The sequence below is a fragment of the Sphaerodactylus townsendi genome, linkage group LG03 (assembly GCF_021028975.2).
Source record: "Sphaerodactylus townsendi isolate TG3544 linkage group LG03, MPM_Stown_v2.3, whole genome shotgun sequence".
Taxonomy (NCBI): Eukaryota; Metazoa; Chordata; class Lepidosauria; order Squamata; family Sphaerodactylidae; genus Sphaerodactylus; species Sphaerodactylus townsendi.
In genome coordinates, this window is record NC_059427.1 from 6962264 (window position 1) to 6975102 (window position 12839).

The 12839-nt window shown below is 44.8% G+C and overlaps 2 protein-coding genes across 9 annotated transcripts in view; both read left to right on the plus strand.

The window, feature by feature from the left end:
• LOC125428526 (zinc finger protein 420-like) overlaps nucleotides 1-12839 on the plus strand; it is an 815993-nt gene that overhangs the window by 292581 nt on the left and 510573 nt on the right. The window lies entirely within an intron of this gene.
• LOC125428750 (zinc finger protein 501-like) lies at nucleotides 509-9499 on the plus strand. Of its 3 annotated transcripts, none has more exons than XM_048489367.1 (5): nucleotides 509-617; nucleotides 4121-4203; nucleotides 4568-4694; nucleotides 5972-6064; nucleotides 7078-9499. In XM_048489367.1, the coding sequence occupies exons 2-5, from the start codon at nucleotides 4144-4146 to the stop codon at nucleotides 8202-8204; spliced, it is 1407 nt and encodes a 468-aa protein (XP_048345324.1). In that variant the 5' UTR covers nucleotides 509-617; nucleotides 4121-4143; the 3' UTR covers nucleotides 8205-9499. The 3 variants fall into 3 exon arrangements, with proteins under 3 accessions (XP_048345324.1, XP_048345323.1, XP_048345326.1); XM_048489366.1 differs by having other exon boundaries at nucleotides 535-617; nucleotides 2595-4203; XM_048489369.1 differs by lacking the exon at nucleotides 509-617 and adding an exon at nucleotides 1094-1132.

The window sequence follows — 12839 nt, forward strand, 5'->3', positions numbered from 1 at the left end:
GCCATGAGATGTTGGGTCCACTTTTATACACACTGCCGTGTTCTACAATAGTAAAACTCAGGGAAAAATAATTGTTTTAAGTTTCTGGTGCTCATGGTTGCAGATACAACAATGCAAACCTGAAGAGAGTTACTTTGGTCTGCAGTAACTCTGCATTGAATACCTCCTGGAATCCTAGAGGCTGGAGGGGATGTGGAGAAATCTCCAGAAGAGTGACATGTGGAAGAGTATTTCCAAAAGAGAACAACATTCCACTTTATCCCAACCACCTGAAGTTTTTCAACATTTTTTTTTTACTTTGCTGTGAAGGACCGGGAGGTAAAAAAAAAAAAACACCCCTATATTTATAGCCTGTGTTTATAGCCTAACCTTTTCTGTTGTAGGAAATCGTACTTTATTTATCTGATATATTTGTGACCAGCCTTTTCCTCTAAGCTCCTTTAGCATCCTCTTCCTCAGGTCCCTTCAGCTAAAGAAATGCCCTCCAAGGGTTAAAGCTAGAGAGTCTGCAGTCATAGACAGGCAAGTGTGGGGGGAGACAAAGGAAAGCCATTTCCTTCCCCCTTGCAGAAATCGTCTCTGAATTTTTTGGTCTTGAACGACTTGGAGGAAATCTGGTGAGGTCAAGGGGCGGGTGGGAGAAGGGGGAAGCATGGGGTGGGGAGTGCAACGCAAAATCCCGGGCAGAGAGAAAGGAGAGAGGGGAAGTAGTGGGGGTGAGACAGAGCCCCCTCTTCCTGTTTCCCATCCTGTCCCCTTGGTTGCTTTGTGCAGAGCCACAAAAGGTCCCTGCAGCGGGCTTGAGAGCGGGGTCCGAACCTGAATGTTGCTTAATAGCGAAACAGATTAGCAGCGTGTCTCTAACCAGCCTTCAGGTGGACCTGGGGATCCTCCGGAATTACAGCTCGTCTCCAAAATAGAGATCAGTTTGTCACAGAGTAAAGTTTACGCAAGAGAAAGCCTGCTACAGAGGCCAGCAAGGTGCGGCTAAGCACTGGCTGAGCACAGCTGAAAGTAATTACCACTGCACACAGAAGTTTAACTGTGAGGAAAAACTTTATCAACAGTGCAGATATTTACAGTGCATATAGGAACTCAAACAGCAAACGGGCAGCATGCCCTGCAGCAACAGGTAAACCCTAAGAGCTAGTGCTGGTAAGCAAGCACTGCTTTTATATACAAAGTAACCAATCATATTGAAGAACAGCTGACTGGTTTCAGCTGGTTCTGACAAGGTGCTGGGAGGAGCAGCTGTCAGACTAGATCAGTTTGATCTACTTCTCTGCTCTCAAGATGTATACAGGTATTTTGGATACTGTAACACAGTTCCCCTTGAGAAAATGGCTCCTTTGGAAGATGGACTCTGCGGCATCGGATCGGATCCTCTCTGAGATCCCTGTACACACACCACTGTAGAAAAGTGTGAGGCAAGTGCAAAGAACTGCTTCGGGACTGTTGTCAGCCCTGTTAGTTTTCCGAAAGCTGCAAGTGGTATGTCGTTAATAGCAATAAGGTAATGAGGTTAAGCCATCAGAGTGTCAATCAGAGTCCAGATCCTCTGCCTCATCTCCCTCAAGCCTACTGGAGGGTGGAATAGAGGAGGTTGAGGGGGACATGATGGCTCTCTTGAAGTATTTGAAGGACTGTCACTTAGAGGGCGGCAGAGAGCTGTTCCTGTTAGCAGCGGAGGATAGGACTGGCAACATTCTCAGCCCTGGCCCCTACCTGGTGGAATGCTCTGTCTAGCAAGACCCAGGCCCTGCAGACTTGATGAAGTTCTGCAGGGTCTGTAAGACAGCTGTTTCATCAGGCTTATCTAGCTGCAACCGCCCTTGCCAAGTGGCCAGCCCTGCCTCGAGAAGCATTGCTTCATGCTGCTGCCAGGAGCTGCTGCTGGCTGGTGCATGCAGGTAAGGGGAGGAGAGGGGGTGACATCCTCCAGCCATGCAAAGCAACTCCTGAGGTGGGCAGGTGGATAGCCGGACTGGCTCTCCCTTGCAGGGAGATCCCCACACTTTTGGTGGCAGCTGCTGTAGGGAAGGTATAGGGTGCAGGCCAACTGCCAGGGAAACAAGATGCTCAAGGCAGGTTGGACTAGATCAGGGGTAGGGAACCTGCGTCTCTCCAGATGTTCAGGAACTACAATTCCCATCAGCCCCTACCAGCATGGCCAGTTGGCCATGCTGACAGAGGCTGATGGGAATTGTAGTTCCTGAACATCTGGAGAGCCGCAGGTTCCCTACCCCTGGACTAGATGGTCTGGATGGCCCCTTGCAACTCGATGATTCTGGAGTGGGACAGAATGTCAGGGCTGAGGGGGAAACTTTAGATGAGGGAACATGAAAGGCACCAGTGTTTGAAGTGTGTTGAATGAAAGACAAAGGGGCTGGGAAGGAGGTGTGGTAAGGAAGGACTGTAGGAAATCTATCAAAAAATAGAGCCTTAACCCAGAATAGGAAAAAAATTCAGAGAAAATAATGAGAATGTTCCCTTTTGTCAACCGCAAATTAATGCAGCCACATTAGATATTTTCCAGGTGGACTTTTTGCCCTGGGTTCAATGCAATGTGTTTTGTTTTTCTCTTTTTCCTACAGCATCATGGACCACTCATGCAGCTCTTGGGGTTTCCCTGGCTTTTTCCCCTGGTGTTTACCAATCTTCCTTTTGCAAAAGCTGAAGTTCATCAAGAGAGCCAGGATGGCTGCTTTGTGGATGGGAAAGTTTCCCCCAGTCCTATCTACTCAGCATCCATTTTCTAGCCCCTGTGCCTATATCAGCACCCCACCCCCAAAGTGGTGGAATTTTGTATTTTTTTAAGTGGCCCTTGAGTATCATGATATTATTATAACAATGTGTCAATCAGTTTCTCATAGTTCCTGGCTTTAATTTTTTTAAAAGCAGGTTTCTTTCTCTTTCCATGCCTTGCCCTTGATTTGCCCATGATAAAAGGGGTGGAGATTTAAAAAAACAAAACCCTAAGAATTCAAAGAACTTGATTTACATACTGTTGTAATACTAGATCAATATAGCTATATTCAGTTCCCAATTTTTAAAAAAACACTGGAGAAAATCTTTGGTGTGGCAGCAACTATGGCCTCTACTGGAAGACCGTGACAATGGAAATATGGGGGAAACTGCCATATTAAAGTCCCATTGCACCTGAACTGTTATCTGCATGGCAGCCAGAGTGAGGGAATTATACTAACCTTTTCCCTGGAGGAAAACAATTTAGATAGTTTCCCCCCACCCTCATTCTGGTCATTGTCTTGTAGTTTTGGGTTCTTTTCCTACTATGTTGGCCATGTATGAAGGGGTGTTTTACCTCCAAGTTCCCATATATTATTAACCACAGTTGTAAGACCTCTGCAGGGTCAGCAGGAAAGAGACATCTTTCCTATCTTGTGCAGGTAAAAACCTAAGTCTCAGACCTGGCCAACATGTCCAGGAAGAAGACCTGGCAGAGAACTGAGGTACTGGAAAGGCATTAGTTCTAGCCCTTTCATCCTGCTTTTTCCTTGTGTGGATTCCAGGTGGCTTCACTTGAGACTCTAGGTGGAGGAACATGTTTTTTTCCCTCTGTTAAAATCTCCCTGCCACTGAAAAGCATTATGGCCAGCACAGGCAGATGGTAGAAACTCTTTCCCTATGGGACTAGTTTTCTCTGTGCAAAAAGATCTTTACTCCTAGCTGGCATCTCTCACCTGCCACCTAAACTCAAGCAGTTCATCCCATCCCCTCAGAACCTTGCTAGCCCATGACCAGCCCATTCGCCTAATTGTGTATGGCAGGCCAAAGTGTCTTGCTTCCCTCAGAGTGGAAGAGGGAGTGGGTTGATTTCAGGCAAGGTTAGGGACTCATTGCAGGAGAATAGAAGGAAATCTGGCCAGGAGGGGAGAAGGATGAATGAATGAGGAAGAACGGAACTCCCCTCTTAAGAAATGGCTGGATTGGGGGAAAGCTGTGAAGTCAAACACTACAGAGCCTTCCGAGAGGAAATGTAGGATTTTGGATTGTGCCGTAAAGGAAATCTGGAGAGTTTCACTGAACTGACTGCCGCCGAGTATGTGTGTGCTGTGCACCAACAAAGGTTTCCCACCCACTTTATTTTTCTCTCTCCCAGGCAGCAACAAAAATATATTTTTGATGTCTTCTCTGCCATCACCTTTGTGTGGAGAGATCTCTTCTATCATGCAGCCAGCTGAGGTACGTGTGTGTGTGTGTGTGTGCGCGCGCGCGCGCGCGTGTGCGGGCACTGGGGAGATTTGCATTGGATGGCAGGAATGCTTCCTCTTCTTTTATGGGGGGTGGGGAAGCTCAGAGGATCAGGCTCCTTGTCCTTGGTTTGGGTACTGCCCACTTGGCAAGCAGCAAAATGGTTACTCCTGTCCTCTAACCTTTCCCCCCACAAGGCTGTTAGCTCCCTGTGATTGTGGAGAGCCACCAGGAGCCATGATACCCCCAAGGAGGGCTAAGAGATTGAGTCAAATGTCCCCTCCTCCTGTCTTTGTGCAGCCCATCATGGATGAGCTTTCCAGTGATGTAAAGAAATGCTTCCTTCTTCTTGCAGGGTGAGGTGTCCTTTGAAGAGGTGGCTGTTTATTTCACCCAGGGGGAGTGGACCCTGCTGCACCCCATCCAAAGAGCTCTGTACAAGGAAGTCATGCTGGAGAATTTCAGGAACGTGGCTTCACTGGGTGAGGATTATCTTCTCCCTCACTGTCTCCTTCTTGCTGTGAGGAGTGATGGTGAAGAAGGTCCCTAGTGTGGAAGGACATAATCTGTCAGTCTGCCCTGGACCCAGTGACTGATCTCTGCTACCCTCCATGATACTTTCTCTTTTGTGAAAGGGACTCAAAGGGCTCTTTACAGAGAGGGGGGCCCTGCCAGGCAAAACCAACCTGGAGCACTTGAGAGGGCATCAGAATGGGTTTAAGAGATGTCTGGTGGCTGTTGTGGGTTTTCCAGGCTGTATGGCCATGGTCTGGTAGTTTTTGCTCCTAGGATTTCACCTGCCTCTGTGACTGGCATCTTGTCAGGAACGAAGCCTGGTGATTGAGGAGAACTCCTATGTAACCTGATTGATATGTAAAGGGCCTTTCTCTCTTTTCCTTTCCTCTGATGTTTATAGCTTGGACACAGATTGTAAATAACTGGGCTAGTGACCCCGGTGAGCCATTCTTCAGGGAAACAGGATGTGCCTGTTGGCCGGAGTGGGGAAGCAAGCCAGGTGGCTGCATCTATCCCTATCACAATCTTGAGGCATCTAAAGCCTCCAAACAATCTTTCACACTTTTCCTGGGAAAACAGGAGGGTGACCAGGTAAGGATAAAGGGACCCAGGAAAGCCAGGTTGGCAGAACTGGCTTTCTCAAACTGGGTACTCTGCTGCCTTTCAATAAACCCTACTGATCAAGAATCCAGAGGCTGTTTGTTGACTAAAGGTCCAAGACCGAACACATATTTGGTGGCATGTCATGATGAGATGTGTCACAGAGAGAAACACGTCTTATCATGACGTGCCTCTGGAGATACCAGCCATAGAGGTGGTTGAGATGTTAGGAAGTAAAACTGCCAGACCATGGCCATACAGCCTGGACAAACTACAATAGGCTTGGGTCATGAAAGCTTTCATCAATATGTTCAAGCGATAGTTGATCTGGAGAAGGTGGGGAAGTCTAATCAGGGGCTTCCCTACAGTGGGCCTTGCTTTACCTGAGCTGAGGGGTGGCTGGGGAGGGAACTCTGCTGGCTTCTCTGCCACCTTATTTAGTTCTCAGCTGACATTTCCTTCTCAAGTTTGGTAGGGAGCAGGCATAGAACTGCTAGTGCCGGATGGATGATTGTTAAACCTGCACTATACCCCATCTGAGCCCTATTATTTGCCTGTGGTATATTTCTAGAGGGACAGTCAATCTGGCTTGGCATTACTGAAGATAAATAATTTTGCGGGTTTTTTTCCCTCTGATAAACAGGACTTCTGATTGCCAAACCTGACCTCATATCCTGTCTGGAAGAGGAGGAGGAGCTGTTTCTGCTGGGCTCTGATGAAGAGGAGGGACTAGCAGGTAGCGGCTCTGTTCTGGGACTGTGTGTTTGTTGCATTTCTTTCCAAGGGCTTTGTGGCCTTGTTTATCCTCACAGATTCAGTTTCTCATCCAAATGGGTGGGTTAAGAAATGATGCCTATAGATTTTGGACATGTGAAAATAGGTGACTTCCTTCTCCCATGTCAGCCAAATTGGGCCAAGTATTTTCCTCTCCAAGGGCAGGGACTATCTGGAAAGGGTGTTTTCCAGTCCACTTTCTCCTGAGATTCCTTTAACTGGACATGCCAGGCGTTGGTCCTGGGATGTTGTTTCTGCAATGCAGAGCATGTGCTTTACTGCAGAGATATGACCCAGAGCTACTCCAGGCAGCTTTTATATGAAACCTGTTAACCTCCTCTCCCCACCAGCACAAAGTAGTACCGTGTTTCCCCGAATATAAGACAGTGTCTTATATTAATTTTTGCTCCCAAAGATGCGCTATGTCTTATTTTCAGGGGATGTCTTATTTTTCTGTGTTCTGTTTGTCGGGCATGCTTCCAAACAAAAACTTTGCTACGTCTTACTTTCAGGGGATGCCTTATATTTTGCACTTCAGCAAAACCTCTACTACGTCTTATTTTCCGGGGATGTCTTATATTCGGGGAAACAGGGTATTCAGCAGGGAAACAAATCCAATTCACTGTTTGCCACTCATGTGAAGGAGTGAGGAATCAAACTGGTTCTCCAGATTAGAGTCTGTCACTCCTAACCATTACACCATGCTGGCTCTCAAAAACATGAAAAACAGTTGGGTCTATTGGAGGCAGAAGTTCTGCATTGTGTATTCTTTCCCTTTTGTCCTCCTGGGCTATGTTCATTACTGTACAAATAGCTGGTCAGCCAACTTATCTTGGAATTGCTAAGAAAATGAGAAAGCAAGGGGTTTGGGCCATTTGAGCTTAACCCCTGATAATATAGCCAACAGAAAACTCTTCCACAGATATTTGTTTAAAGTGTCATATCATTACACCAGGTTTGTCTTTCTTTCATCAGGAGCTGTGTGGAAGACAGCAAATGAAACACACAAGCATTTGTTGATGGAGGAAGAAGATGCATATTCAGATGTGAAAGAGAAAGTCGGATATTGGGATGTGCTGACAAAAAAGGAGGAAAAACAGCCATATAAAAGAAGGAATAATCCTACTGTTTTACAAGGGAGAGATTCTCTACTGCAAACAATACACAAAACACAGAATAAAAATCAGTGCGCTGAAAGTGGGCAAAATATTCCTGAAAAATCAGATAGAGATATTCAATGGAACACCTGTAACACAAAATATATATATACATGCCTGGAGTGTGAGAAAAGCTTTGGGCGGAAAGATAGCCTAATTTTTCATCAAAGAAATCACACAGGAGAGAAACCATACAAATGCCAAGAATGTGGTAAAAGTTTCAGTCAGAGTTCAAACCTTATTTTCCATGAAAGAATTCACACAGGGGAGAAACCATATAAATGCTTGGAGTGTGGGAAAAGCTTTGGGCGGAAAGATAACCTAACTTCCCATCAACGAATTCACTCAAGGGAGAAACCGTATAAATGCCTGGAGTGTGGAAATACCTTCAGTCAAAGTGGAAACCTTACTTCCCATCAAAGAATTCATACAGGGGAGAAACCATATAAATGCCTTGAGTGTGGAAAAAACTTCACTTACAGCGGACACCTTACTGCTCATCAAAGAATTCACACAGGGGAGAAGAAATATAAATGTCTAGACTGTGGGAAAAACTTTAGGAGAAAAGACAGCCTAACTTCCCATCAAAGAATTCACACAGGGGAGAAACCATATCAATGCTTGGAGTGTGGAAAGAGCTTCACGGAGAGTGGAAGCCTTGCATCCCATCAGAGAATTCACACAGGGGAGAAAAAATATAAATGCCTGGAGTGTGGGAAAAGCTTCAGTCAGAGTGGAAGTCTTAGTTCCCATCAAAGAATTCACACAGGTGAGAAACCATATAAATGCCTTGAATGTGGAAAAAGTTTTAATCAGAGTTCACACCTTACTTCCCATCAAACAATTCACACAGGGGAAAAACCATATACATGCCTGGAGTGTGGTAGAAGCTTCAGTCAGAGTGGAAATCTTACTTCCCATCAACGAACTCACAAAGGACAGTAATGTGTAAAAATATCTGGAGTGTGCAAAATTCCTCAATTACTATTATTTCATAATTAATTTGCATGGAAATAATTTGCATGGAAGAAACCAGTTTAATGCCACTATGTGGAAAAATGGAGAGTGCAAACCTTGATTCACTTTGGGTAATTCACATTGGGAGATTCCATATTAATTCTTGAGAGGATGAAAAAACCTCAGAGCAAATCTCACTATCCATCAAAGGATTCAAAAAAGGGGAAACTGTATAAGCCTGAAGTGTTGAAAAAGTCTCAGAGTAGAAACTTTACTTCCCACCAGAGAAGTCATGCAAAGGAAAAACCATAGAAATGTTTGGGCTGGGTATCTATTAAAGTTGTACAGGGATAGAGAAACAACATACTCCACTCTGCAAATCCAGGACTGTGTAGTGATACATTGTAATCCTTAGTAACACTTGCCAATCACTGAAAATTAGCTACTTAATAAATATAACAATAACCAGGCTATTGCAAACTGAAGTGTCACATTCACACCAGAGAGTCACAGAAGTGGAAAAGCTACACCCCACCCTTTCCCCTATGTATTGTGGTTCTGACATGTGTGTGCTGACCATTCATAAATGACTCAACAACACTGAGCATTTTTTTTATCCCTGGTACTGATTGGAGGTTCAGAGGCTGAAGAAAAAATTAGTTCAGAGACTGAGTCCTGATCAAAGTCTCCCTTTAGAATCCTGTGCAGCCTCACAGGTACAGCATGTGGGGTAATCCCAAGGGAATTGGGGACTACTTTTATAGACAGATCATCCTATTAGTTATGGGTTTCAGCTCTCAGGGATTTGATTTGTAATGTGGAGAATAGTTTGAATTCTACTGGGTGTTTCAAAGTTAACTTTTTCCAGATCCAGGTGGGAAGGTCTGAAGAATATTACAGACATTTAGATGGTCTCGTTTAGAAGAGATTTCACAGGTTGATCATATGGATTAGTGACTCAGTCTGGAATGGATGATAAGATTGTGTCCTAGGGTATATGCATTGCATATTCTTGCATGCATTAGGGCTATTACTATGGTGTGGCCAAACTTGCTTAATGAAAGAGCTACATAGAATAAATATCAGATGTTTGAGAGTCACAAGATATGAATAAATATTGTTACAAGCACACTTTGTTACAAACCTTTTATATAAATGTTAAGCAATACACATAATAATTATTCATGTATGTAATTTTATTAATATTAAATGTGAGAATCATTCTGGAAGAGAAGCTAAGGGTAGTCTGGTCACAACTTAAATAATAAATGTGCTGAAATGAAGGAGGGATAGAGGCGCACATTCCATTTCTTCCTCCCACAATTTCGGTTCTTTGAGCAGAGTCACATCCCCTTCTCGAAAATCAAAGGCAGAAGAGGTGAAAGTAAAGCTTACCCACACACAGTCTCACCACCATCCACAACCAGCCAGCCAGCCTTGATTCTTTAAATATGACACCAGCCATTTAACTCTCTCTTTGGCATTTGCAATACAAAGTGATCCTGGGAGATTAGGCACCCAGCTCCTGGCTCAGATTACTGCTCTGAAGCAAAGATAGGGGGGAGGTTAAACAAAAACAAAACAAAAGGCTACCTCTGTCTACTTAAATACAAAATGCTTTTATGGAAGGTCCAGTTTGCGCTCAGTTTGCGCCATTCACCCAAGGCAAAACGGGCTGCTGCCCTCCTCCTCACTGTAAACTGTGGATTTCATCCTCCACAGAACTGTTTGTGCCCAAAATAGCACACACATTAAGTGATCCAACCCAAGTGTCAAACCACTTTAAGACCTACTGATTTTCATGGGGGATGACTGGAATAATATGATTTCACAAATTAGCCTAAAGAGAGCCAGTGTGGTGCAGTGGTTAACAGCGGCGGACTCTAATCTGAAGAACTGGGTTTGATTCTCCACTCCTCATCATGAGTGGTGGATTCTAATCTGATGATCTGGGTTTGTTTCCCCACTCCTCCATATGCAGCCTGCTGGGTGACCTAGGGCTAGTCACCAGTCTCTGAGAACTTCCTCAGCCCCGCCTGCATCACAAGGTATCTGTTATGGGGAGAGGAAGGGAGGGAGTTGATAAGTCACTTAAAGACTCCTTTCAGGAGAAAAAAGAAGGTATAAATCCAAGCCCTTTTCTCCTTCTAAACAAAAATGTTCCTCCTTCCAAGTAGATTGAATATGCTTCAGAAGGGGTAGAATGCTAAAAGCCACTTTAGGTTAGTTAAAAGAAAGGGTGGGAGAATGAGGTGAAATAACCTGTTAAAGTCTGTAAGAACACAGATAACCTTGGAAGGGATGGGAGTGGGGGTGAAAATGGAGATACTTAAATTGTTGTGTCCCCATCTGCTGCAAACTGAGGTGGGCTGTGATGTTCAAACAGCCATGGAGCGGGCTGAGTCCCAGACAGTATTGCAGCTCAGCTGATACTTGCACTCAGCTCTGCCCTGCCACCTGGGAAAAGAAACACTATCTTAATGTCACATTCTTGCTTCTGGTCATGATGCCATGCTTTGCTAGGGACTTTGGACACTTCTGCCTCCGCCTCCCCACTCTCAGGCAGTTGCCACCACTTCTGGCCACCCTCCCCAGCCACGAGCCACACTATATGTGGGAAAGAGCCACGTGTGCCTCATTAGTCACCATCTGGCCATCCTGAGAAACTTTTCCATGGTTCTAATCATGGAACTGGATGATCTTTTCCACAAGAGGGGATGCTTCCCTTTTTCATATGTAGGAGTCCCCAACAAGTATTTGACATTTTTCAGGGACCTTCTTGTGTATGCTTGTGCTTTGCCTATATACTCTTTAGGCCTTGAGAGAGGAAACTCAATTTCAGCTATATTGCATTCTAATCTCCCCTTGAAGCTTCTCTCAAAAACTGGAAGGAGAATATGTTGATCTTCCAGGCCGTTCCATTGCTGACTTGAAAGTAGCCATCCTCAAACACCAAAGCTTCAAAGGGAGATTACAGTGTGAGACTGATGGACTTAAGTTCATTCACAAGTTCAGAGCAAATGACTCCTAGGGCTGAATGGGGACGTACAATGCTGATTTTCTGCATTTCCTGCTCCCAAGCATTTCTCTTGTGCTCTAATGAAGCTGAATACGTTTTGTATTCTACCTTTACTTCTGGACTGTCTTCTCTGCAACAGCTTGCCCACCTTCTGACTGGGACAAAAGGGCTGGGGGATCTCCATTCCTTTTTGAAAAATGTATACCTTAGAAATCTTGTTCTTTAAGGTGCTAATCAACTCCAATCTTGCTCTGCTACTGCAACTGCAACACAGTTATGCAAATGAAACATAATTTTGTTTGGTGTTCTAAGTTGTGAGAAATGAGTTGGCTTAAGAAGAGTTTGGATTTATATCCCCCCTTTCACTCCTGCAGGAGACTCAAAGGGGCTGACAATCTCCTTGCCCTTCCCCCCTCCCAACAAACACCCTGTGAGGTAGGTGGGGCTGATAGAGCTCCGAGAAGCTGTGACTAGCCCAAGGTCACCCAGCTGGCGTGTGTGGGAGTGTACAGGCTAATCTGAATTCCCCAGATAAGCCTCCACAGCTCAGGTGGCAGAGCTGGGAATCAAACCCGGTTCCTCCAGATTAGATACACGAGCTCTTAACCTCCTATGCCACTGCTGGCTCCAACTATTGTTGGAAGATGACTTAAAGAACTATAAAAATGGAGATTGAATTGAACAACAGTTTGCGGTTAGAAGGGGCTCCTTGCTTGTAACCAGGTTACATTTGGGTAAGATATTTTAATGGACTTGTGTAATTGCTTTCCTTTAATTATCTCTACCCCTTCCCCTGTTGGTTTTTTTTCCCTGGGCATTCTCTGAGGAGACTCTCACGGTCTGGAATGGCCTGCTTGAGGCCATTTTACAGGATGAACAAAGCAGGTATGGTTAGGAGGCATTCTTATAAAGGGATCAGGACTACAGTATAATGGATCAGCTCCAGAATTTGCTTCTTTAAGTAGGGCTGCCAACTCCCAGTTGGGAAATTCCTGGAGATTTGAGGAGTGAGCCTGAAGAGGGCAGTGCTTGAAGAGGAGAGGGACTTCAGCAGAGTATAATAATGCCATAGAGTGCACACTCCAAACCAGTCCTCTTATCTAGGTATCAGTCATAATTCCAGAAGATCTCCAGGCCCTCCTGAAAGGTTGACAATCCTATCCATAAAGAATAGTGTAATATGTTACATTGTTTATTGTCTATCAATCCCCACCCCACCTGGTTGTAGTGGGATTTCTGGGCTGTGGTCTGGTGGATCTTGTTCCTAACATTTCATCTGCATCTGTGGCTGGCATCTTCAGAGGTGGGTCACAGAGAAAAGTCTGTTTCACACTGTGTCTAGTGAGAAGGGTAAGTTTAGTGAGGAATATTGTCCATGTCCCAGGGTGGGGAACCAATCAGTGTTTGGGTGGAACTTGCTATGCATAGGTGTGGTTGAGTGCATTGTATTGCAGGTGGGGTTATCAGTCCATTTTTAAAGTACTGGTAGCCAAGCTTTCCTAATTCTCAGAGTCTCTGTTAAAGTTGTCTTGGTGTTTATGAATTTCATTGGCCTCCATGTGCAGTCTGACATAGTAACTTTTCGAATTGTCCAGAATTTCAGT

Coding starts and splice junctions, on each gene's coding strand:
- LOC125428750 (XM_048489366.1), top strand. CDS start 4,063: ATGTGTGTGCTGTGCACCAACAAAGGTTTCCCACCCACTTTATTTTTC. Junction 4,204..4,567: donor CTATCATGCAGCCAGCTGAG/GTACGTGTGTGT, acceptor TTCTTCTTGCAG/GGTGAGGTGTCCTTTGAAGA. Junction 6,065..7,077: donor TGAAGAGGAGGGACTAGCAG/GTAGCGGCTCTG, acceptor TTCTTTCATCAG/GAGCTGTGTGGAAGACAGCA.